This window comes from Schistocerca cancellata, chromosome 5 (genome assembly GCF_023864275.1).
Source record: "Schistocerca cancellata isolate TAMUIC-IGC-003103 chromosome 5, iqSchCanc2.1, whole genome shotgun sequence".
Taxonomy (NCBI): domain Eukaryota; kingdom Metazoa; phylum Arthropoda; class Insecta; order Orthoptera; family Acrididae; genus Schistocerca; species Schistocerca cancellata.
The window spans coordinates 800,525,701-800,551,680 of NC_064630.1; the positions used below are offsets into that span (position 1 = coordinate 800,525,701).

Genomic DNA, 25,980 nt, shown 5'->3' on the forward strand with positions numbered 1-25,980 from the left:
ACTTGTTTGGGATAGATGCATTCCAGGCATTTGGATTTTCTATCACTGACACCATTCACCTTGTGTCCGATCAGGTACTGTATTCTCAGATGGAAATACCGAGTTTGGAATTTTCAGACTCGTTTTTAGAAGGTACGGGGCGTGCTATGAATTTTTCTGCTCACATTTCTTGAAATCCATGGCTCGGCCTTGTTTTTGCCATGCACGTCCTATTCCTGTCATCCTAAAAGATCCTGTGGCAATTTCAGTTCTACTGTCAATGCACAGTCAATCCTGGATATGTATGCTCTCCCATGCCAGAAGGAACTGTGGGCTAAATTAATTATTGGGCAGCCAGTAATTTTCTAAAATTTATTTGTCTGAAGTGTATCTGCACGTTCCTGTGGATGAAGAGTCTTGGTGAGTTCTGGTTTTGATAGTCCTCATGGTTTTTATCAATATTTGCACCTTCCTTTTGGTGTGGCTAGTGCCCCTGCTATTTTACAATGATTATTAAAGCAACAGACTGTGCCTGTCCTGGACTGCATTAATTGTCTATATGATATTGTTCTTACAGGCTCCTCCACAGCCAATCACTTGCAAAATGTACATATTCTGTTTTCTGTCTTACAATCTGCAGGCTTAGAGTGTAACCTCACAAAATCTCAATGTTTCCAACCTCCTATTGTTTATTTGGGGTTCAACAAATCACGGGATGGAGTTCGCCCTCTGTCAGACCACATCTCTGTTGTGATGTCTATGCCTCACCCCTCTGGCACTGAACATAGTTTTGGCGACTGATGCCTCACAGTATGGTCTCAGAGTGGTCCTTACCTTAGTATGCCAATGGCTTGAACAACCTGTTGCTTTTGCCTTGAAATCTCTCACTTTGGCCCAGTGGTGTTACTCTCAGATGGAAAAAAGAGGCTCTTGCCACTGTCTATGCTCTCCAGAAATTTCACATTTTTTGTATGACTCTACATTTCACCTTATTACTGAACATAAGCCCTCAGTTTCCTTGTTAAACCATCACATTTCCTTGTCTGACAAAGCAGCACATCTCCTCCAATGCTGGCTGCTGTTCTTGTCTCACTTCAATTACGAAATCCATTTTCAGTCCACATGTAAACATGCCAATGTGGATGCCTCTTTCTGTCTTCCTGTGGGTCCTGATCCTTACTTTGATTATATAGAATTGCTTTACTTTAATCTTGATATTGAAACCCATATTGAAACCCAGGCTGCAGTCAAAGGTTTCCTAATTATGAGCTCATGCATAGCAGCTGCTGTTGCTGCTGACCCAGATCTCTGCCAAATGGTTCGGTTTGCTCAACAGGGCTGACCAGATAAACCATGGGTCAGGCTTCAGACCATGTGCACAACTATTTTTCCTTAGGGTATTGCCTCTCTGTTGCTGAAGGTGTTTTGCTGTTGTCCACGAAAGACCTCTCTCCCAGAGTAGTCATTCTCACCACATTACAGCTCGAGGTTCTATGCCCTGTCCACCAGTGTCATTGGGGCGTTTCATGCACTAAACTTTTATCTAGGAGACATGTTTTTCAGCCATGGAATGACAATGACACTGGCCATTCTGTTGCAGCTTGTGAGCCGTGTCCCCAACAACAAGTGGCTCCCAGGGCATCTCTGTCCCTCTGGCCCAGTCCATGCCAGCCATGGGAATGCATGCACATAGACATACCTTCTTGGATTCCCATTGGCTCTTGGTTGTGGATGCATTTCCTGGTTTCCTTACATTCTCCAATGAGCATCAACATTGGCTGAGATCACAATTTGTATGGTTTTATGTGTTGTTTCTATTGAGGGGTTGCCTTCTACCTTAGTTTCTGATAATGGGCTCCAGTTCATTTCTCACACATTTCAATTGTTTTGTTTTCATCACAGCATTCATGATGTTATGGCTGCACCATTCCAACCTGAATAAAATGTTGAGGTAGAATGACTAGTGCATCTGTTCAAGTCCCAAATAATGAAGGTTGTTGAGGATTCTTTGCTGGATGATGCCCTTCTCAATTTTCTAAGCAACTATTGCTTCACACCTATGGAGGAGCAGAACCCGTCTGAGTTGTTTCAAGGACAGCAGCCACACACGCTCCTCCATCTTCTATGGCCTGAACTGTACCTGCCATGATAGGGTTCGTTCAGGTGCTTTGTTCCAGGATCGTCATTGTGGTCATTGGCCCAAGTTGATACCAGCTACTGTCGTTCACCACTGGGGCACCATCTGTGTGACATCTGATGGCCAACAGGCTGGTGGCATGCCACCTTGATCAGTTGCACAGACAGTTTGCATGTGCACCCCCAACACTGCAGTGCACCCCTTGGTCCTCTGCCTTGACCCTGCCATCATCTGCTGTGGAGGCATCACTGTCCCATTGGTTGCCTTCAGGATGAGCAGCATTCAGTGGCCCCAGTTTCCAGCACTGACTGCCAGTCTGTCTCCAGCCTCGGGCACATTGTTATGATGTGCTATTCCACTTGACTTGCTTACATCTGCCCCCTCTCCATCATTACATTAACCATCACCTTTACTGGGTCCGGCCCTGCCACCCCCATACTGAGACCTACCGGCTGATTATGATGTCGAGATGGTGACGGCACTCTTCTTTCTAGTGCTGTCGTCAGGCACTGTGCAGGCCCACTGCCCTCAGGGAAGCTCACATCCCTACGTGTTTCCACCCTATGTTCTGGTGCCTGCAAAGCTCATCTTACTTACGTTAAGTGTACTGCATCATGTTAAGTGTGGATTCACAGGAGTCTGTTTTCTGTTGCAGTTGAGTGCTTCATGAATAATGCTATGTCTATGTTATTGGATCAGTCTTGTGTACTACTAGTTAAAACACTACAGAGTGATACATTAGGGTATGTAGTATATTCCTAGATTGATAAGTTAAAGCTGGTTCAAGAAACTTTGAAAGTCAACTTTCATGAGATTGTTTTTGTCTCTGTTCAGGTGTATTCCAATTCAGTTTTTGCAGCATTTTTGTTACCCAAACCCATGAATATTTATGCTGCTCTGGTTTATATATGTTCAACTTCCCCTGTTAACCCTATTTGGTGTGCGTCTCAAAGAGCTGGGCAGTGTGCTAAGACTGATTATACCTGTGCTTTATAAGTAATTTCCTTTGAAGATTAATTGCATTAATCTAGTATTCTACCAAGCAACCAAATTCTGCAATCTGTTTTTCCTACAACTCAGCCTATGTTATGTTCCAGTTCGTATCCCTACAAATTGTTACAGCCAGGTATTTGTATGAGTTGACCAATTCTAGGTGTGACCCATTGATATTATAATCATAGAATACTATGTTTTTTTTGTTTTGTTTTGTAAAGTGTTCCTCTGTGTTTACTCATAAACTTCTTGATTCACTTCCACTCCTCACTCATGAGATCTGACCCACAAGTTACATACAAGGTCTGTTAAAAAAATTACAGAACTTTGTTCACAACATTTACTTGTTGCACATGGTCTCCTTTGAAATACTCTCCTCCACAATTGATACACCACTCCCAATGTCTTTTCCACTTCCAGAAGCAGTCTTGGTATGACTCTTGCTGGATCGCGTTAACTGCTGTATGCAAATTTTCTTTTATCTCGTCTATCATTGCAATGCTTTGTCCTTTTCAACTTTGGAAATAAAAAGAAGTCAAAAGAATCTGGAGAGTACATAGGATGATGCAGTACAGTGATTTCGTTTTTTGTGCAACAACCATGCACCAACAGGGATGACTGTGCAGTTGCATTATCGTGATGCAAGAGCCATGAATTGTCTCACCACATTTCAGGCCATCAGGATTTCATGACATGATCCAACTGAAATGTTACATTCTTTTGCAATCTCTCAGTCAGTCAGTCTTCAATTGTAATGCACAATTTTGCTGATGTCCCTGGCATGATCATAGTCAGTAGATGTCGAAGGGCATACTGAATTAGGGGTATCTTTAACTTCTGTCTGGCTATTTTTAAACCATGTGAACCACTCGCAGCACTGAGTATGGCTTAAGCACTCATCACTGTAGGCTTTCTGCATCACTTGTGTGTCTCTGTAACAGTTTTCTCGAGTTTCATGCAAATTTTAATCAGACACTTTGCTCCTCTAATTCCACCATCTCGAAATTTGCAAACTGTGTGACATAACATTCTAAACAATAATAAACAGACATACAACAAAGAAACTTCCAGTAGTTACACATTAAACACAGGTATGTGCAAGGATGTTAACCACATTTCACTCCAACACACTATTGGCGTGAAGTAACGAATGTTCTGGAATTTTTTGAAGAGACCTCGTACCCATATTTTTTCTCTTATATGTTTTCTAAATATTCAAGGCATGTTTTTGTGTTGTCCTTGTGTTGTGTGGGCGCTTGTACCACAGGAAACAAAGAGAGGATGTTGTTTGGTGGCCAGTATCCTCTTTCGATAACACAGACTGCACACATATATTAACAGGGTTCTTCATTAATCAGAACAGAAAGTTACGTAACTTGAGATAGTCCAGGTGTTGTGGTACAAGCTCTACCACAATAATCCACATTTGCCTCACTTCTGGTGAAGTGTATGTCCCACTACGTACACTGCTCTGCTTGCTAGGCACTGAGTGACTCTGAGCTAGAGGCTGAGCCAACTGAAACTGCAACTCCCACTGGGCTGTGACTAATGACTCAACTTATTGACTCACTGGATGACTGACTGGGCGCTCCGGTCCATGGCGGCAATCTAAATGCTGACCGCTGAGAGGGCATTGCCACCACATTTCTTGCAAGTCTGTTAGGCCTCTCTCCTAATATGCTCGCTTGCTCCAGTGCCTACAATTGATCTTCTCACAGGCTCTTTGCCAATCAGAGTACTGGTGACAGCTTACACCAATACACATGCATGCTTAATACTAACCTTCATCATGTAGTAGGATGGAAGCGTCTGAGTTAGTGGGAATAAATATTTATTTTTGCATCATTTCACTCATCCTCCTCAAAAATTACTCTCTTTATTTTCATCTTTGTTTACACTGTTTCTTCTCCCAGAGTAAATTTCCTTTTTGCAATTTATTTTTGAATAACAACTATCCAATAAAAAATTACTTTTATTTACTTCAAAGGCTATGTTTAAAACATTGTTATTGTTCAAAGAGTAATTTATGGTGTCTGATTCCTATGGTGTAGTATGTTTTGCTGAGCAATTTTAAAAATTTTATAGCATCATGTGCTACAAAAACTTTGACCACACTAATGATGTGTTTCCCTTTACCTAACACAAAATGATTTAGAAATTATTTTCATTTAAATAAGCTTTAAGACAAAAGATCACAATTCCAGAAAAATTGGATGATTTATTCAAGAGAAAGAGCCTCATAAATTCAATAAGTCAGTAACATGCTGATCCACCTCTGGCCATTATGCAAGCAATTATTCACCTTGGCATTGATTGACAAAACTATTGTATGTCCTCCTGAAGGATCTCATGCTAAATTCTATCCAATTGGTGTGTTAGATTCTCAGAATCACAAGATGATTGAAGTGCCATACCCTTAATGCTCCAAATATTCTCAATTGGGAGGAGATCCAGTGAGGTTGCTGACCAAGGTAGGTTTTGGGAAGCATGAAGAGAAGTTGTAGAAACTCTCAATGTGTGCAGGCAGGCATTATCTTCCTGCACTGTAAGCCCATATGACAATCAAAGGGGTCCAGCTATGAAAAGAAATGGCACCCCAGACCATCACCCATGTATGTTGGCCTGTTTGGTGGACAAATGTCAGGTTGGTATCTCATTGGGGCATCTCCAGACACATCTTCACTGGACATCGGGGCTCAGTTTGAAGTGGAACTCATCACTGAAGACAATTATACCCCAGTCAATGAGATTCCAGGCGAAAGATGTTTCTGGAAGCATCCCAAACAATGGTGGGATACCAACTGTCACCAGCCGTACAGCCTGACACACTGGGGTGATGGTCAAGGATGCCATTTCTTTTCATAATAGCAGGACTCCTTTACTTGTCATCTGCAGCACCATTATAGCACAGTGGTACGTCTATGATATTCTACACCCCATTTTGTTGCCCTTCATGGAAAGTTACACAGGGATTACATTTCAGCAAGATAATGCCTGCCCACACATGGTGTGAGTTTCCACAACTTGCCTTTCTGCTTGCAAAACCCTACCTTGGCCAGCAAGATCACCAGATCTCTCTCAGGTTGAGAACATTTGGAGTATTATGGGCAGGGCCCTCCAACTATCTTCAGATGTTGCACCAGTGGGAAAGAAATTGACATGATATCCCTCAGGAGGACGTCCAACAAATCTGTCAATGCCAAGCTGAATATGTGCTTAAATAAGGGCCAGAGATGGACCAATACTTTATTTACTTGTTCAATTTGCAAACCTGTTTCGCTTGCATACAACATTGAATTTTTTTGTAATTGTAATCATTTCTTTGTCTGTAGATGTATATCACATCTACCAATTTCCATCACATTCAGATAATTCCTTTGTAGTGCATGTATTTTTTGTCTTAGAGTTTATTTTGTTGTTTATATAAAAACATAATAATGAATACTGCTTAAATTCTGCTCCAAAAATTAGGACCAGATAAAGTGATTGAAAAAGCATGTAATTACTGTGAGATATAAGGACTGAAGACACCAATGCCTTCCTTCAGCAGTTTTCTTTCTGTCAGAACCATTATTTATTTTTCAAGGATAATAAATTATAGACCTAGTGGCAGTTAGATAGGGACAAGTCACAGTCTCTTTGTATGGGACCAGTTTGTGCTTGAAGAAGCAGAGGCCAGTCTTCAGTGTGTTTTTTTTGTTCTATCCCCAATGAAGAAACACTGAGAATCATTCTCTCCAACCACCCATGGTAGCACTGAAGAGGAATAGGCATACTCATCATCTGCAACCAATGTCATAACTATACCTACTGCACATGACTGCTTCATGTACAAACAAAGCTTCACTGGTAGTGCAGCCAGCTGCTCTGGGAAGAACTGACATCACCAATTCTGTCTGAGTCAAATAAAAGAGGCAGAAATACAACCCTTCTACACACAAACAGTTTCATGATTGACATAAACACTGTCTGGCATGGATATGTGCAAATAATGCCAAATACAGCTGTTGCTATTGAAACCACTAAGACTCAATGTTGGCAAGTTTCATATGGCCACTTACACACCATCCTTCAACACCCTTGAGCCAACCAATGTTGTGGTTTTGCTGGTGCTATGTGCAACTTCATTAGCAGCAATTTCAATGCAGAAAATTATGCATGAAATACTGGGGTCACTTGTCCCACAGTTTGGTGGGTAATGTGAGAATTACGAATAGCAAATTCAATCATCATTGGGGCACATGACATGACGACCTTGCCAGCTGTTGATAAGTCAGTGTTATCAATGTTACAATTATTAGGACATTGCCTAATACAACCAGTGATGCCACCAGATACTCCACTTTATCAATGGACTGTGTCATTTTGTTGTGAATGCCCTGGTGCCATGCTACAGTATTAGGTCTGGGGACTTCAGTGTACTTTATATCCCTAACTGCAGATGTATACCTGCAAAGAAACAACAAAAAAAAAATGGGAACAAAAAAATAATTAGATAACTTTATTTTTCCCCAGTCAAAAATAGAAGCTGTATGACACTACCCTCCTACACTTTGTGAGTATTTCATTTTAAAGCACTTTTCTTCAACTGCTAAAAATATTATACTTGAAATTTTAAAACAAAAGTTGTAGTACTTTATTTCTTGCCAAAATATGGATACATGAAACAAATAAAAAAATTGTTCTTTAATAAAATAAAATTTTCAGGAAACGTACTTCCATTCATGCTCCTAAAATAATGATATGGTTTGCAGAAGATTGGAAACTTACTAGTGAAATAATTATGATCCTTTATTACTTCTGCTGGAGTAGTTAGGGAGCGTAATCCAAAGTCTGTTATCTTTAACACGAATCGTCCATCAATGAGGCAGTTTCCTGAACGAAGTTTACCATGTACCCCAAGCTCACAACTGTGTAAATATGCCATACCCTGAAATGAAATTATATTTATTATATTACATATATACTTTGAATTATAGTTGAAATAAAAAATTTAAAATGAAAAAATCATTATGGAATTAACGTTAATCCAGAAATGCTCTGTTCCAACCAACAGATTAATGTAACTACATTCCCTCAGTTTCTCTCAAACATGGTGTCATTATGATAAAACTGGTACATTTACATCTATTGTAAATTCCTTAAAGAGATTTGAAGGTTTAACCAGTGTTGAGCTGATGTGTATTCAAGATACAATGTGCAAGGACACAATCCTCTGGTTCTGTTATGTAACTCACCTGTACCTGCGGTCTCTGACTGCTACAAATGTTTCCTGTGTGAATTAGTGGTAAGAATTAGGAACTTTTGGTTTTCACCAGTCTTTGGCTTAATGGAACTCTTATTACTAAATGCATGCTCGACAGTATGTAATGCTTGGGCTTTATTCAACTGAACCAGAAATTATTTCATACTTTTATTGTGGCTTAGTTGGACATACCTCCGAGAAGCATTGTGTTTGGTTCGTGGATTAATAAACAATTTTGATTTATTTTTACAGAAGTTAATTGTGTTCAATAAACGTTGTTTGCTGGTTGCCTTTTTTATGCTGTAGAATGTTGATATCCTACTGAAGTCACTTTTTCTCCATATGTCCTTAATATAATCCATCAAATCAGACTAACACATCTAACTCACCAAAAATAAAAGTTATTCTTAAATTTATTCTTAATATATTTGTCACAATGGGCTCATATGTTTTAAAATCATTAAACAGATAAGATATATCTCTGTAATTTGCTTAATTCTTCTGGTTGCCTTTTTTATGCTGTAGTGTTGATAGCCTACTGAAGTCACTTTGAGGTGACCATTACTATCCAATTCTAAGTTGAGTAGAAAGTTTGAAATACAAGATGTATATCAAGAATGTTCGTTTGTTTTGTTTTAGGGTACAAAAACAACTAAGGTCATATGCGCCCATATAAGAACCTTAGAACACTAATACAAAAAAGGAGTTAGAAATGACTACATGTTAAGACCAGTCAGTGACAGGAAAGAGAGCTAAGAGCAAGGACTTCCTCTTGGAGAAAGGTCAATAAAAAAAGCTGTAGAGAGAGAGAGCAAAGGTGCCAAACTAAACATTAAATGTTGTTCACTGTAGTGCTACAATAGATAAAAAGTAAAATGGAGGCGATAGCACATGTGTCATTCATTAAAGCGGTTGATAACTCAGACGGCAAACATACATTAGAAGTTATGTGATTGAAAAAAGGGCATTCAGTGAGGAAATAGCAATTTGTTAAAATTGATAACACTGAGCACAAAGTTGTGGGGATCACCACTTAAGATATGGGGATGGCTAAAATGACAGTGCCCCATATGCAACCTTGCTGAAATGATCTCACCATTGAGAGAGGACTGAGACAAAGACAGCCATGCTGATGGTAGAGGTTTAATTCCCCAGAGGTTGTTCCCATGAAGCGAAGATGCCAAAGTGACATGATCTGCAGACAGACACCAACAAGGAGATCATCAGAAGGAATGGAAGAACTGGCAGGCTGAGGTAGGAGGACTGCGGCCATTGGTTGTTGGTTTCCTCACAGGCGTCAGTGAGCCGAAGTCAAAGCAGGTCAGCACCGGTGAACAGCAACTGGTACCGGCGGCGACGGATGCTGGTTTCTACATCTGCATACCCATGATGTGCGAGAACTGTATACTCATCACACCAGATCTTCTTAGTTGTATTATTTTAGGCGTATCTCTTCTTAGCCTAATACGTTGAGATCTTCTCTCCGGTTTTTCTCATTGTGGCTTTTTCACTACTACTCCCTTATTTACATTTACAAATTTTCTCCATCGGATATTTAGGAAAAATCCAATTCCGTGAAACGGTTCTTTTGTCTTGTTACGCTTGGTTGCTATGGCAACATTTGATTGCTTATTTTCTCAGTTTTGTCTCAAAATTCATTTTTGCTGCAGTCCTTTCACACCAGTTGCCATGTTCTAAGGATAGCCGCCTATTGGAGTCTCTATAAATTACTTCTCTGAAGAATGATGCTAGTTACAAGAATCTTAAAGACTCTCACCACTTGCAAAATAGTTTGGTACTCGAAGAATACTTTTCAGTGACTATTGGTATATTTGAGCTTCATAAAAACAAAATTCACACTTCACACAAAACATTTAACATCTCGTAAGTAACTCATATTGTCTCATATTAGAAACAGATTTACGTCCATTTAGAAAAGAGTTGGTTTAGTAACCATGTCTCTACTACAAACATATCATAAAATATGTCTTGCCTCCAGCAAGTCCGAGATGAGTTTTTTCATAATTCAGAATCTCAACTGTTCTTTCATCACCAACAATAGTCACAATTACAAACCAGCACAGAATGACACAGAAGTTCCTTGGTGGTGCCGTGTGCTTTCATTACGACTTCCATGGACCGACCGACAAGTACTAGTCAGTGCTGTTCTACTGCCGTGTCTACTGTCTTCTCATGATAAACTTTGGACCTGCACACACAGACAGGTGACATACAGTAGATGGGTTCTTTTTCCCACTCACATCTAAAATATTGTGTGTTTGAGACAGTGGAAGGCCGAGTGTTTCTAGAATTTGTGCAGAAATTCTTGAAACACTACAGTGGGTGGCCAGGTAAGACACAAGGGAGGACCAAGAAAATTTCCTATCGAGCATGATCTCCAGGAATTTCATAGATTCAGTGAACAGAAGAGAAACAGTCTCAAGATGTAAAGACAGTGGAAGAAACTTATTGTGCCACCAGAAATTCACACAAACAGCTTTGTCAGTGGAAAAGCAAAAGCCGTTTCTGAAGCCCCATGAGTAAAGATGATCGAGACATTGCTGAAGATACCACTCAAGGAAAGAACTGCAATAGAGGGCAAAATCGTCAACAAAAATGGGGCCAGAGATGCCATAATAGGGTTAATGGCTATAGAAAAAATGGCATCTCTCAGGATGGAGCCCTGAGATACCCTGTTCAACTGGATAAAGATGTCAAATAAGGCAGAACCCTCATGTACCTTAAAAACTCTGTCTTTTAAAACTTCCTGACGGAAACGGGCCAGGCAGCCTCAAAAGCTCCACTTGTAGAGAGTACGGAGGATACCGTTGTCCAGCAGGTGTCATAGGCTCTCTCCAAATCAAAAACACAGCCACAGTCTGGTATTTCCAGAGAAAAGTACTCATGACATGAGTTGACAGGGTAAGGAGATGGTCAACTGCAGAACGGTGGACTCAGAATCCACATTCTGCAGTGGTTAGTAAATTGTGAGACTCGAGCCACCATAGCAGCCAGGCACGATTATATGTTCCATCACCTTACAAACACAGTTATTGAGAGAAATGGGGCAGTAGCTAGAAGGAAGGTGTTTGTTCTTACAGGGTATAGGTATGGGTATGACAGTGGCTTCATGTCAGCAGCTGGGAAACATGCCATCTGTCGAGATGCAATTTTACATACAAAAGAGAAAATGCTTCCACATAAGAGAAAGGTGCTGCAACTTCTGAATGTGAACGTAGTCCAGCCTTGGGGTGGAAGATCAGGTAAATTGAAAGCATGATCTAGCTCCCTCATAGTAAAGGCAGCATTGTAGCACTCATGATTCGAGGAGGAGAAGGATGTCACCCAAGCCTCCTCCACTAGTGTCTGATAGAGGAAGGCAGTGTGACAGCAAGTAGAACTTGAAATCTCTGCAAAATAGTGGCCTAAGTTGTTGCAGATAACAATGTGGTCCACAATGACATCTACTATGGTCAGGCCGGACAGTGGGGAATGAACCTTGGACCCAGAGAGCTGCCAGAGGGTCGCCCACACGACGGAGGAGGCAGTGGAACTCTCAAAAGAACTAGTATATGAAATCCAGCTACTTTTTTGCTGTCCCAAAGAATGCAACTGCATTGTGCATGCAACTGCTTATAATGAATACAGTTTTCCATTGTAATATGATAGTTATAAACATGGAGGGCATATCACCACACGTGAATTGCATTACGGCACACGTCCATCTACCAAGGGACTGAGAAATGTTGCGGTAAAGTTGAAGTGTGAGGAATGGAAAGTTCTGCGGTGGTAAGGATAACGTTCGGAAGATATTCTACCTGGTCACCACAACTGGGGAAATGCTGTTCTTCGAAGGTCACCAGGGATGGGTAAAGCCATGCATGTAGGTGCCATAGGAGGCAATAAATGGACAGCACACGGTAAATGGTTGCTCCAGTATGTGTAGAGAGAATGGACAATTCGAGATGACAGGCAAGGTGGGCAGTGCAGAAGGAGAGGTCCAAATGGGAATAAGTGTGTGTGGAGTCTGAAAGGAATGTGGGTGCTCCCATGTTAAGGCAGATGAGTTTCAGTGGATTGAGAAAGTCAGCCAACAGGACAACTGTTGGACAGGTTCTGGAAGAACCCCAAAGGCAACGGTGCATATTAAAGTCACCGAGCAGCAGAAAGGGGTGATAGAGTTGCCCAATAAGCTGGAGGAAGTCTGCCCTGGTGACATAGAGTGATGGAAGGATGTACACGGTGCAAAGGGAAAAGGTGAAGAGAGGAAGGAAAAGCAGCCTGCAACAGCTTGAAGCTGGGTAGCCAGGGAGATTGTTTGACTATGAACGTCATCCTGAATTAGCAGCATGACTCCTCCATGAAACGGAATGCCATCATTGTGGCGAAGTCAAAGCAGACCAGAAAGAAAAGTGTGCACTTGCGAGGATGTAATTTAGTTTCCTGGAGGCAGGAAATAAGTGGACACTGTGATTCTATGAGTAACTGTAATTCTTCCTTGTTGCATCTCATATTATGAGAGTCATGATAGGGAAAGGGGAGGAGGGATGAGATGAAGGAGTGTCACCTTGGCTGCTGCAGACCATTTGCCATTGTTTGATTTCTTGGACACTTTCTGGTTGGCAGAGGGAATCTCATATGTTCATTGTCTGGAGGGATGTAAAAAGTCTTGGCAGGAGTATTCCTTCTGGCCTTTTTGGCCTGCCAGTTGTGTAGCAGGCGATTTGGCCACTGGCGTAAAAAATGTGGTCTCTTTTTGCACAGCAAGAGGAGAAGGAGGCAGGGAAGCTACTATGGCACTGCACAATTTTACAACTGAGGTGCTGAATTTGAGGTCACACGTCTGCATGGCTGTGTCCTTCGTTGAGTGAGGTGAAGTAAGAACAGTACTGTAAGTGCCAGATGGTAAAATGCAGGCTTTTCAACTACCCAACAACATGCAAGCGGCAGGGTAAGGCACCTCTCTTTCACCCACATCTCCTGGATGGCCTGCTTATTATGATTCATGAGACATTCTCAGGATGAAGCTGCATGGTTTCCATTGCAGTTGATAAGTAGGGGGGAGGAGGCAGGCAATCACTCTTGTGAGCATCCCCACCACAATAACATATTTGGCTGTGTTTCAAGAAGACATTCCAGTGTGGTTGTAATGTTGACATTGTTAGTAGTGCATTGGATTTAGAATGTACGGTCAGACTGTGATTACTTCAAAGCCTGCTCTGACATTTGATGGAAGTGTTATCCTATCAAACATGAGAAAAAGAGTGCACATAGGAACTCAGGTTGCATGAACCTTTTTCATTACCTTATGTACTGCAGTTGACACACTGATCAGAGTGATAAGTCTGGATTTCTTCCTCACTCAGACCATCGAGGAGCCTAGTGTAAATAACACCCCACAAATAATTCAGTGTTTGGTGGGCCTAAACATGAACAGGATAGCTGTGGAGGAGTGAAGCTGTAAGTAGTTGTTGGGCATGAGAATCACAGTTTGTCTCCAGAAACAAAGTGCCATTACATAAACAAGAGCATGATTTCACAGATCCAGTGATGGCATCAACATCTTTCTGAATTTTGAATGGATTACCCAAAGCAAAGGACTGACCTCCTTCAGCATGTGATATCATAAGGAACTGAGGTGCAGCTGGGAGAGTCTTTTGGACTCTTCAGCCTCACTCCATTTACGTTTATTGGATAAAGACTGAGATGGCGATTCTCTCATTGTGAGAAAATCTCCTCAGAGGGGGGATCACTCCTCTTAGGTGATTGTTCACAGCTTAGGTGACACCTCCCAAACTCCTGACAGAGGGACAAATTGGCAAATTACAAAAGTAGCAGCTCAGGCAATCACCCCTTTCTGAGCCTGGCCTGTACTAAGGGGTACATGTGAACCCTACCTGTCAATCTGCATCTGGGAACTACATGTTACCCAGTCACCTGTTATGCACACCAAAGAATGGGCCAGCCTTCAGGAGTGCATAGGGAGGAAGAAGAAACAAAGAGGAACCTTAAACATTGAAGCAGAGGAAGGATAGGAAATGGAGAATGAAGACAGAAAGAAAAACAGTGTAGGGACTGTTCTGATGTCAGGCTACTGAAAATTCAGAACACATTCCCAAAATTATCCCGAACATGTTCCCCAAGGGAGGGTGTGACAGTACAAACCCCCATTACTAGATGGATGTTTCTAGTATGCAAGGATTGCTTTGAGGAGAGCGAGCATGCTACACGGTGCGTGATTCGCAGAATCACATGCCGCGCCCACACGAGATTCCCAACGGTCGTTGGGACGCCTCCGTCGCTACGTGACTCGCAGCTTGGGGCATTGTTTGGTTTTTCGCGCATTACACGAAAACTATGTAACTTATGGTGAAGAGCGATGCGGCAGTGGATTGTGGTCAGCAATATGCACCTTTTGAAAGATCAATCTTTATTCCAAGTCACGAGACACAAACGTTATACTAACCTCAAAATCGTTTAATATCACGAATACTGAAAGATTAATAAAAATAGTAAATACTGACTTACAGGGATGAGCGAGCACTCATTAAAAACGTTTCGTCATAGCGGATCGAGTGCCGTAATCATATGTTTATGTTCATAAATAGTTAAGCCCATAAAGAGCAATGAACAAAGTTTGTGGGAAAATTGTTTATAAAATTCAACAGAAAATTCATGACATAAAGAACGGCACTATATAATATTTTGGGTGGCATCACACGTATTTTAAACTAGTTAAGTTATACTACACACTTAACTTGCAATAGTTTTCATTGTTTGAAAATTATTATTAACATTTATCGCCCATAATTAGTTAATTATTATATATATGAAGATTTTGAGCAGTACAATCTGTAGATCACTATAGATTACGTCTAAAAATGGTGCTATATGCAGTTCTACGTTAAAACTTTGCAGCACAGATGTCAACAAACAAATTTGCACTAAGTGGCGAAATTTTGCAAAAACTAAAACTTGATTTACGGACATTAGAATAACCCTAGAAATTAATGTAACATAGTAGGTAAGATGTACTTTTTAGCATGGTTCTGATGGTGTAGTTATATCTGTTGAGGGATGTATGTATCACAATTCGTAACCTTAACTGTTGAGACTGGTACTTGCATAACAAGGGGGTTGATGTCTGAGCCTATATAAGTGAGCAGCCACCTTGGCCAGGGGTCAGTCGTTTTCGAGGGTGGGTGGCGAGCAAGCCCCACTTGAGGGTGCCCCATGTGGTCATTTGAGAATTCTTTCTTGCACCGATTTATTTCGACAAAGAGTATTCTTTAATAGAGGAAGTGTGCAAGCATATATTTGCTGAACTGGAAGTGCTACAATTATTTGTGTGAGTACAATTTACAAGGTATATATCATCGTGAGTGAACATGTGGCAGTCTGATTTCACGCCAAAACTGTTAGAACAAAGAGGACAGTGGATCTGTTCGAATTGACTAAATAACTTTAGATTATAGCAGCCTAAATTACTGCTATTGGGGGCTCGGAGTCAAATTATTATTAAAGTAAAACTGTAAATCATCTCACCAGTGCTAATTTCATTGCGTGAAAGAAAAGGACAATGCCAATAATAGTGATTTAGCTGTGTCATGAAAAAACTGATTTTGCTATAATAATCACCTAATTTTGTTCCCTAGCATTAACTTTACTTATGTCTCAGTGAATAATTAATTAAAAAAACTATAACAAATGTGTGGGTGTGGAAGTGTACTAATGCACCAAGTGTGGGAATCATCCCCTGAGACTTATGTGAGAGCCAAAATTTGCAATAACATTTTTTAACCAACATTTGTATATGCACATTCATGTGAACTCCCTGCAACTGCACTTCCTTCTTTATTTACCGCCCCGTCATAAGGGAAAAAAGAATAGCAGGAGGAGAGACTGGTACTTGCATAACAAGGGGGTTGATGTCTGAGCCTATATAAGTGAGCAGCCATCTTGGCCAGGGCTCAGTTGTTTTGGAGGGTGGGTGGCGAGCAAGCCCCACTTGAGGGAAAAAGATGCTGCAAAGACTGGGGCCCCATAGTAGCCAAGAACGATCTCATCAAAGAGTGGTCAGCTTCCTGGGTCGAGAGTGTATATCAGGAGAATCCTCCTCAATGTCTAAAATGTGCATTACAGACATGAATAACAGATATTGTGCTGAAAAGGCAAGTGAGCAGCCATCTTGGCCAGGGGTCAGTCATTTTGGAGGGTGGGTGGCGAGCAAGCCCCACTTGAGGGAAAAAGATGCTGCAAAGACTGGGGCCCCATAGTAGCCAAGAACGATCTCATCAAAGAGTGGTCAGCTTCCTGGGTCGGGAATGTATATCCGGAGAATACTCCTAAATGTCTAAAATGTGCATTACAGAAATGAATAACAGATATTGTGCTGATAAGGCATAAGATTTCTCTTGAATGACCTAATGTCAGATCATACCCATACATATGAATCTGTCAGTGGCATTCGACACATTACTGCATGTACTGGGTATATGAAGATCTTGGGAAGATCATCATAAACATTCAAAGCACTGAGATTCAAAGGCTTGAATCTGATGTATCTCTGAGGAGCAGGGGCTTGTATGAAGCAGATTTTATTAAAATTAACCCATACAAGAGGTCACAGAATATAAGTAATGAAGTTGTTAAGATGGGCAGTTAATTGGCAATCCAGATTATGATTTTCAAGCCTTCAATAAAGATTATTTATTAATTTATGGAAGGAGTAGCAATTAGATGTTTTTAATTTTCTTCTGAATTAGTAGGGTTCCCAAATTGTTGTTTTATACACCTGAGTATGTTCTGGCATAACCACAAGTGCTGAGGATGAACGCAACACCAGAAAAGGCGGTGAGGTAACATCAGCCAATTGCCCGCTGATAAGGACATCGCCGCCCCAGCAGTGACATGTGCAAGAAGTGAATATAAGTGCCACTCCTGCTATCCTAGGCCACTCAGATCGGCTAAGTGTATGGACATTATTGGATGGATGTATACAGGCACTTGCAGAACAGATTGTAGTGCTCTGTATCAAGTGCTTACTTGGACTCTGTCTTTAGCAAAGACAATTTCTGTTTGCACATCACTTGGGACACTGATGTAACTACAAAGCTAAGTATTGCCAATTTGCTTTATAGAAATGAAGCTACTAATGTTATTTGCTTGAATTGTTGTATTGCACTCCGAGAGTGCAGCATCCCTTAGGCACCCTGTAAGCAAAGAGTTGGCAAGATCAAACGAACTATGTGCTGACGGCCACAGAAATTTATGTGCTTTCCATGCTGGTGCCTTAATTCTCTCTTATCATTACTTTGCAGGGGCACTCACTTTGCTTTAATAGTTTCTTGTCATTTTTGCTAATCAGTGGTTACAGGTGGGCACTGCAGAACATTTCTTTGCTTTGTCCTACTTCTTGTTTTCCAACATGCCCACCAATCCTGTCCTGCCCATTGCATCCGGCACCACAGCTGCAAGCATTAGATGCCACACACCTAATCCAGATGTTTCAGTTTCAGACACAGCAGATTTCTACCCTGCTCAACATGGTACAGCAGCTAGCAGCCAATGCTGCATGCCCAACAGAACAAACATCACCTACTGCAGCTGCTGTACCACCTTTTTCACAATTTGTGCACAAGAAGAGGAATAGCTCGAGTGGTTAGCCCAGTTTGAATTGCATCTCATCACCCACAATGTCGCAGCTACTGTGAAACTTCCCTATCTATTATCCATGGTAGGAAGTGCAGTGTTCAGACTTATCGAGAAGTTGTATCCTAATACCACTCTGAGTGAACTGTCATACAGCCAAGTAGTACAGTTCATAACAAACTATTACAACCAACAAGTGAATGTGGTAGCAGCTAGGTATCAGTTCTTTAATTGCAAAAAATGGTCAGAACAAACTTATCGGAAGTGGGTAACAGATTTGCAAGGTATGACAAGGGAATCAAAATTCAAATGTGCTTGTGGTGCTTTATGTTCAGATATTATGTTGTGTGATGCGCTTGTGTACAGTGTACCTGATGCCAAACTCACAGAACAAATTTTGGAACAGTCCAATCCATCATTTCAGCAGGTGGTGCTAATACTAGATCAATACAATTGTGGTGCCTTGTCGGCTCACACATTTGAGCAGCCAGCTATTTTTCAGGTTGAGTCTCATTGTTGTGATTGCCCCATTCCGCACAGGCAGCATGTGCTAGCCAAGCCAAGTAAACAACGTTCCCAACCACATAAGCAGTTTGCTAAACAGGTGGCTACAAAGGCGAACAGAACTAAGTCTTGCCCTAGGTGTTATTCACGGCACAAATGCCAAGACTGCCCCTCGCGACAAGCTCAGTGTTATGCTTCTTGTAGGAAAGGACACATACAATATGTATGTTTGCAACAGAACAAACATAATAATTCAGCCCACTCACAAAACTCTCATCACAAGGCCCATGTCATTAGTGCTGTATATTCCAAGTCTGCAACTAGAAAGCGTGCAGTTTTGTCAGTGATACACCAGTGAAACAAACTTTTGTTCATTTACTTATTTGTGGGAAACATGTGAAATTTCAGTTGGACACAGATGCCTCTATCACATTGCTAAATCGTCACTGTATGTACTATTAGGCTTCCCACACCTGTCTAAAACTATCACACAACTGACAGCTTATAATGGACAAGACATTCCCATTCTCAGAACATGTACTCTGCCTGCCATGTATCACTCGTGTATGTGAACAGTGACTTTTACAGTGCTACAATCATGCAAGTGTGAGAACGTATTTGGTCTTGATTCTTTTGACTTGTTTGGATTTAATATTCAGGACAACGTGTTGTCAGTGTGTAAATTCAATGCTCAGCTGAAATTTTGATGGGCCAGAACTGTTCCCATTGCATTACAGGACAAAGTTGCAGTGGAACTTAAAGAATTGCAAGATAAAGTAGTTACTGTGCCCATGTCAGCTAGTTAACAGGTCACATTCGCATCTGGCAGTGGAACTTAAAGAATTGCAAGATAAAGGAGTTACTGTGCCCATATCAGCTAGTTAACGGGTCACATTCGCATCTGTGTTGACTTTAAGTCTACAGTCAATCCCCAGAGGATCTCATGAACAGATTAGACGCTGGACACTATTTTTCAAAAATTGATTTGCATGATGTGTGTCTTCAAATACCACTTGATGAATAATCTCAACATGTGTGTGTAATAAATACTCACTTGGGCTTGTTTAAATATTTGAATTAGCCTTTTGCCAGTGCTTCCACATTGCCTTTTGGCAGTGCTTCCGCACCTGCCGTTTTCCAATGGTATTTGATACAGCTGACTGCACAAGTACCAAACTGTTCAAAGTATTTGGACAATACTGTCATAGCAGGTCATACACCTGAAGAACATATTGCAAATTCATGTGCTTCGTTTCGTGTGTTATCTGATGCAGAACTGAGTTGTAGACTGCACAAGTGTGATTTTTTAAAACGTGAGTGGCAGTATCTTTGTCATGTCATAAACAGGCAAGGTGTACATCCTCTTCAGCTGCATTTGTTAGCCATATAATACTTGCCAGTTCCTCCTAATATCACAGAATTGCAGTCAGTTTTAGGAAAAATGAACTATTATATTCGGTTCATACCGAATGCTGCACAAATCGCAGCCCCACTGCATTAGAATCACAAGAATGTGGTCTTTGTTTGGACAAATGAGTGCCAAGTAGCTTTTCAAAAGCTTAGAGTTGCATTGCTCAGTGACTAATACTTAGTCACTTTGATCCTGACAAACCAGTTGTCTTGCCAGAGGATGCTTCATCTTGTGGAATCAATTGAAAAAGAGGCATTGGCTATTGTGTATGACGACACCAAATTTCACAACTATTTGTTCGGCACAAAATTCTACTGAGTAACAGACCACAATCCTTTGCAGTCTTTGTTTCATCCAATGAAACTGGTTCCTGTATGAACTGCCCAAAAATTGCAAAGATGGGCTTTGTTGTTGTCTCAAAACCAGTATGAGATTATGTATCATCCGACAGCTCAACATGGTAATGCGGATGCACTTTCACATCTTCCGATTGGCCCTGACACAGACATTGACACTTCTGCTGCATCTTGTTGCCACATCAATGTTCAGGATTCTGAATTGCTTCAGTCTTTTCCACTGAACTACAAGAAAATTGCACAGGGCATGGAAGCTGACCCAGATTTCAACATTTTGCTCAAGTGCATTGGCACGTCCTGGTCTCACTCACTGAACAGCATAAAGAACTCTGTGGTATGCTGATACTTTGCCCATTAGCATAACCTCACTGTACAGAAAGGTGTGATACTTGTTTGAATGTCAGTGGCAAGTTACGTGTGTTGACTTTGCAAAAAGAGAAAGTACCTCACCAAAGACACTGAGGGATTGTTCGTACAAAACAGTTATCGCGTCGACACTGTACTTGGCAGGGTATGGATGTCTAAATAGAACAGATGATGTCACATTGTCATGCATGTGTGGAAATTCAGTCTGCTCTGCCACAAAAATTCTCTGCTTGGCCTAAGTCACAATTGCCATGCCAATGTGTGCACATAGACTTTGCGGGACCTTTTTGGAACACTCGTTGGTTGATAGTGGTTGACTCATATAGCAAGTTCCCTTTTGCTGTGCCAGTGAACTCAACAACATCACATAGCACAATTCAGGTGCTGTCTTGGAATTTTGCCTAGAAGGTTTACCTGAAGTAATAGTGTCAGAAAATGGACCTCAGTTCACATCAAATGAATTTGAAACATTCTGTGAATGCAATGGCATACAGCATCTAACTAGTGCACCATTCCAGCCATAGTCAAACAGCAAAATGGAACATTTTGTCAGAACATTCAAGCAGCAGATGGCCAAACTTCACTCTGCACCCACCAGGGATCAAGCACTGCAACTGTTTCTCACCTCATATTGTTCACACCCATGAGATGGACTATTGCCAGCGGAATTGCTTCACAGCGCCACCTGCTCTACCCTCCTCAGTATCTGGCACCAAAGGAAGGCCACAAGTATTGCTTTGTGTTACATGATATTTAATTTTACAGGGTTTTTAGTGGCAGCAGATGGTGGGTATGAGGTGAGATCATCCATCAACTTGGCACCTGCATGTATGTTTCAGGTCCAGATGGCTTGCAACACTGCCATCAAAATCAGTTTCACATCTGTCTTGTACATGATGATCTTTCAGTCTCTTCCCCCAGATTCACGGGTCCAGAGGACAGCGCGGCCACAGCAGATGCCAGAGGGTGTCATCACAACACCGCATGACGACCCCATGGAGACGGAGCTTTTGCCTCCTCTCGTCCTACCAATGGATCTGGACCTGCTCACACCACAGTATTCGCCACCTTCCTCATTTGGTTCATGCCAGCAGGAGGTGGACGCATACCCTTCTTGTCTTTTTCCAGGGGATGTTTCCGTCAGAGCGCAGGCTGGATGATGGGGTACGTCCGGAAGTTTTACATTCCCTACAGCTACAGCGTCCAGCCCGACGTTGTGCCCACACTCCTGCATCCTTCTCTGTGGTCACTCTCTCTACACTTAGACAGTTCATTACCTTAGGGAGGGGGGGAGAGGAATGTTCTGGCTTAACCACAAGTGCCAGAATGAAGAGGTTGAATGCAAGACCAGAAAAGGCAGTGAGGAAATGTCAGGCAATAGTCTGCTGACAAGGACGACGTTGCTGCGCTAGAAGTGACAAATGCAATAAGTGAATATTAGCGCTGCTCTTGCTAGCCTCAGCCACTCAGATTGACTAAGTGTATGGACATTAGTGGATGCATGTAGACGAGCACTCAGCACTTGCAGAACAGATTGTAGTGATCCATATCAAGCGCTTACTTGGACTCTGTCTTTAGCAAAGACTATTTCTGTTTGCATGTCACTTGTGACACCGATGTAACTCCAAAGTTAAGTATTGTCAATCTGCTTTGTAGAAATAAAACTACTATTGTTATGGCACCCTATAAGTGATGTGTGGGCTAGATCCAATAGAGTACTTAATTTCATGCTGAATGCTAATCAAGATAGTAAAGTCAAAATGAAAATCATTAAAATGATTTCTATATCTTGTAATGTTATTGTAGATTTGTAACTTAGTTTTATTATGAGAAACAGAAACCATTAAAGGGTAAATGTACTGGGAAATGAATTTAAGAATGTTCTTAACAAGGCTTCTGCAAAATATTTGACTGCATACTTTGCACAATATTCTTACTTTATTTACTTTTGGTGCACTGTCCCAGAAAACAATGCCAGAAGACAACAATGAAGTGGAAATATGTTAAATAAGTCATCTCTCTCTTCTTTAGGTCAACACACAGAGAGATTTTTGAATGGACATTATATTCTAATTTTTATAGTACTATTTGAAACTGATGTCATTATCAAGGAAATGGGAGATACCTCTAAGGGAAATACATACTGAAATGAACTTTTTGTTTAATCTATTTGCTGAATCCATTTTGACTTGTGTTTTATAAGCAGTATTTAATTTAGTGCTTGATAGTTAATGTCTACTTATGGCACTAGCAGGTATGTTTTTCCTTGTTTGAAATGGTCTAATATAAATCTTATTGAGATTAAGACTTACATTGATTGCTGTGAAACAGTTGTAGACCTGTTCAGTTATCATTTGTACCAAGCTTGATAATGTCACCTTTGCACTCTTAATGAGTATTATTGTGTATTCAATAAATTTTACCATTTTTAATCAACGTTTAAAAACATTTGAAAATCATTTATACAGGTTAAGACTGAGAGTACGCTCTATATCAATCCTTGTGGGACCCCACAAGTCATGTTCCCTCATTCTCTTAACCCTTTTTTTCATTACTGCGACATGCTCTATCAATGTGACTTCTTTCTGTGGCGAATCTAAGATTACAGTGCAAGTAGGATTTTGTGAGTCTGACAGCCAATGCCTTTAACAAGGCCTCTCAATAAACCAGCAGGATAACATTTCTTATTTAGTTTGAGGTTATTTGTAGGTTTTGTATAGCTTTCTCTGAAGTGAATCTTGTATGTAATCCAAACAAAGAAGCAGTTAAAATGTTCAGCACATAAAAAGGAGACTATATTTGATCAAAGATCACGTTCCCAAAATACATTTATAAATACTGAGAGGAACAAAATTAGTCTGTAATTAGACACTTTTATAGATGAGTGCCATTACACCATATTGAAGACTGTCAAGAAATATGCCTGGAGTCATTAACTCCTTATGAAGATAGCATAAGGATTGCCCTATCAAGTTATCTTAAGACTATAATACTCTGGTAGAAACACCAGCATAGCCAGCAGAAGTACTATGTACCAGTAATGAATTTTAACAATTTCTTTTGGCATTATTTTTTGAAACTAATATCTGCTGGTGGTGCATGCAATGGTTTCCAAAACAGATATAGTGTATATGTATCTAGTTGTTTATTGTGGATACAATGTTTATGCAACTCTGAGGAATTAATCATTGAGTATGATGGTATAATTTGCTTTGCATTTCTATTTGTTACCTGTTTGACAATGTTTCAATTTGCTTTTCTTTATTCTTGAATTTTTCATTTTTTGAGTCTATTGCATGTGTTTCAGTTTTTTAATACCAAACTAGGCAATTCTGCAATGTCATATGAATTAAACAGAGCTCTATCTTACCAGCACAAAATACATTTATTCCAGGAGTTATCCATCCCTTTTCCTTGCTTCTTCTTCTTTCTTTCCTTTTTTACATATGTTGATTTTAGAGGCAAGCGGGGCTCAAAGTCTTGTACGAGTTAAATTTTCCATATTCCCCTAGTACTCTTCTCATAACAGACATCTAAGCACTGTGACTGATTCATTGTTTATGATGTTTCTATTATCTGAGCCTAACTAATCAGCATAACATCTGGCCATTATGGTCAGATATATCACTAACTATTGCTTTTACATCTAAAGCACAGAAGAAATTGTCAATGAGTGTTGCAATTTTTTCTGTGGTGTGTAACACATAGCTGGACATTAACAACTATGTTCTCTATCAGTACTACCTGTCAAAAATGCAATATTGAAGCCTCCATAAACAATGATGTCCCAGTTAAGTCTGAATAACATTATAAAACCTGTGTCGAGAATCTTTATTAACCTTCAGATACAGTCGTACCTCCAAACAGTGCATTTTTGACTGACAAGCATTTGGAAACTTTTTCTCAGTTTGACATCCCATACTATGCTCTGACCTTAGTACCAGTTTATTTTTCTGCAAGGGACATTAAGACATGAAGAATAACTATCCAAGCAGCGACAATTATTGGAATGAAAATTAATTTTCTGTCAGTGTCAGTAATAAGCAACTTAAGTATACCACAAATAATTTTCTGTGTCAGAAAGATTCCTTTCATCTGGCAGAGATAAATACCATATGACAATATCTTTTAACTTCTTCGTATTATTTTCATATAAACATTACTTAATGTATTTGTAATTTGAAGGCATACAGGTCATCTAAGAATTTAAGAACCTCCATGAATTTTCCCGGTTTTCATCAAATGCCATACTGCTTTACCAACTACGTAGCCATACAAACTCATATGCAATACCATAGTTCCTTCTCATGGCAAAATACCATCAGAACAACTAACAAATCACTCTGCTGATACATCCTTGTAAATTGTATGCTTTACATATACTAGTATGAAGAGTGTACAATTTTGTTGGACCAGGGTTCAGACCCAAAACCCTCCCTTCCAGGGGCACTGCTCTTACCACTATCTATCACAACTACACTTCTGATAGTACCTTTCTCTCACTTTCCTTACTGGTGATGTCAGCAGTAAGCAGCAGATAAACTCAGAATCTCACACTTTTGTGTGTAATGCTCTTACTGACTGAGCTGAGTCCTGATCCAAGATGCAGTTTTAATCTCTCACCTGTCAGGAATCTTCATTTTACACAATGATTGGGTAATAGAAAAACATAGTTAATTATGTGTCCCGGACATGTATGATCATCTGTTTATGAAATGTTTGCAATTAACATGATTATTAATTTTAAAATTAGGTACACACACATTAGCATTAGGTAGTGAAACAAAACTGCAATCTTCATCTGAACCAAAGAGAAAAAAGAATGAGGACAAAACAGAAGAGAGTAATCATAATACTGCTGATATTGGAGAATGGATAAAAAGTAAGCCCCATTGCTTTCTTCTTAGTGTCAGTGACATCTAGGACTGAACTGCACTTCTACATCTACATCTGTCTATCTGCATATCCATGGATACTCTGTAAATCACATTTAAGTGCCTGGCAGAGGGTTCATCGGACCAATTCACAATTCTCTATTACTCCAATCTCGTATACAGCTCTAATTTCCTTTATTTTATCATGGTGATCATTTCTCCCTGTGAAGATGGGTGTCAACAAAATATTTTTGCATTTGGAGGAGAAAGTTGCTGATTGGAATTTCATGAGGAGATTCCACTGCAACGAAAAAAGCCTTTGTTTTAAAGATGTCCACCACAAATACTGTATCATTTCAATGACACTCTCACCCCTGTATTGCAATAATACAAAATGTGCTACCATTCTTTGAACTTTTTCTATGTACACCACCAATTCTATCTGGTAAGGATCCCACACCATG

The 25,980-nt window shown here is 40.4% G+C and overlaps 1 protein-coding gene across 1 annotated transcript in view; it reads right to left on the reverse strand.

The window, feature by feature from the left end:
• Positions 1 to 25,980, reverse strand: part of LOC126188809 (atrial natriuretic peptide receptor 1) — a 783,072-nt gene that overhangs the window by 241,614 nt on the left and 515,478 nt on the right. The window contains exon 16 of the mRNA XM_049930422.1: positions 7,880 to 8,039. Coding sequence (XP_049786379.1) covers positions 7,880 to 8,039 — 160 coding nt within the window. The remainder of the gene's footprint in view (positions 1 to 7,879; positions 8,040 to 25,980) is intronic.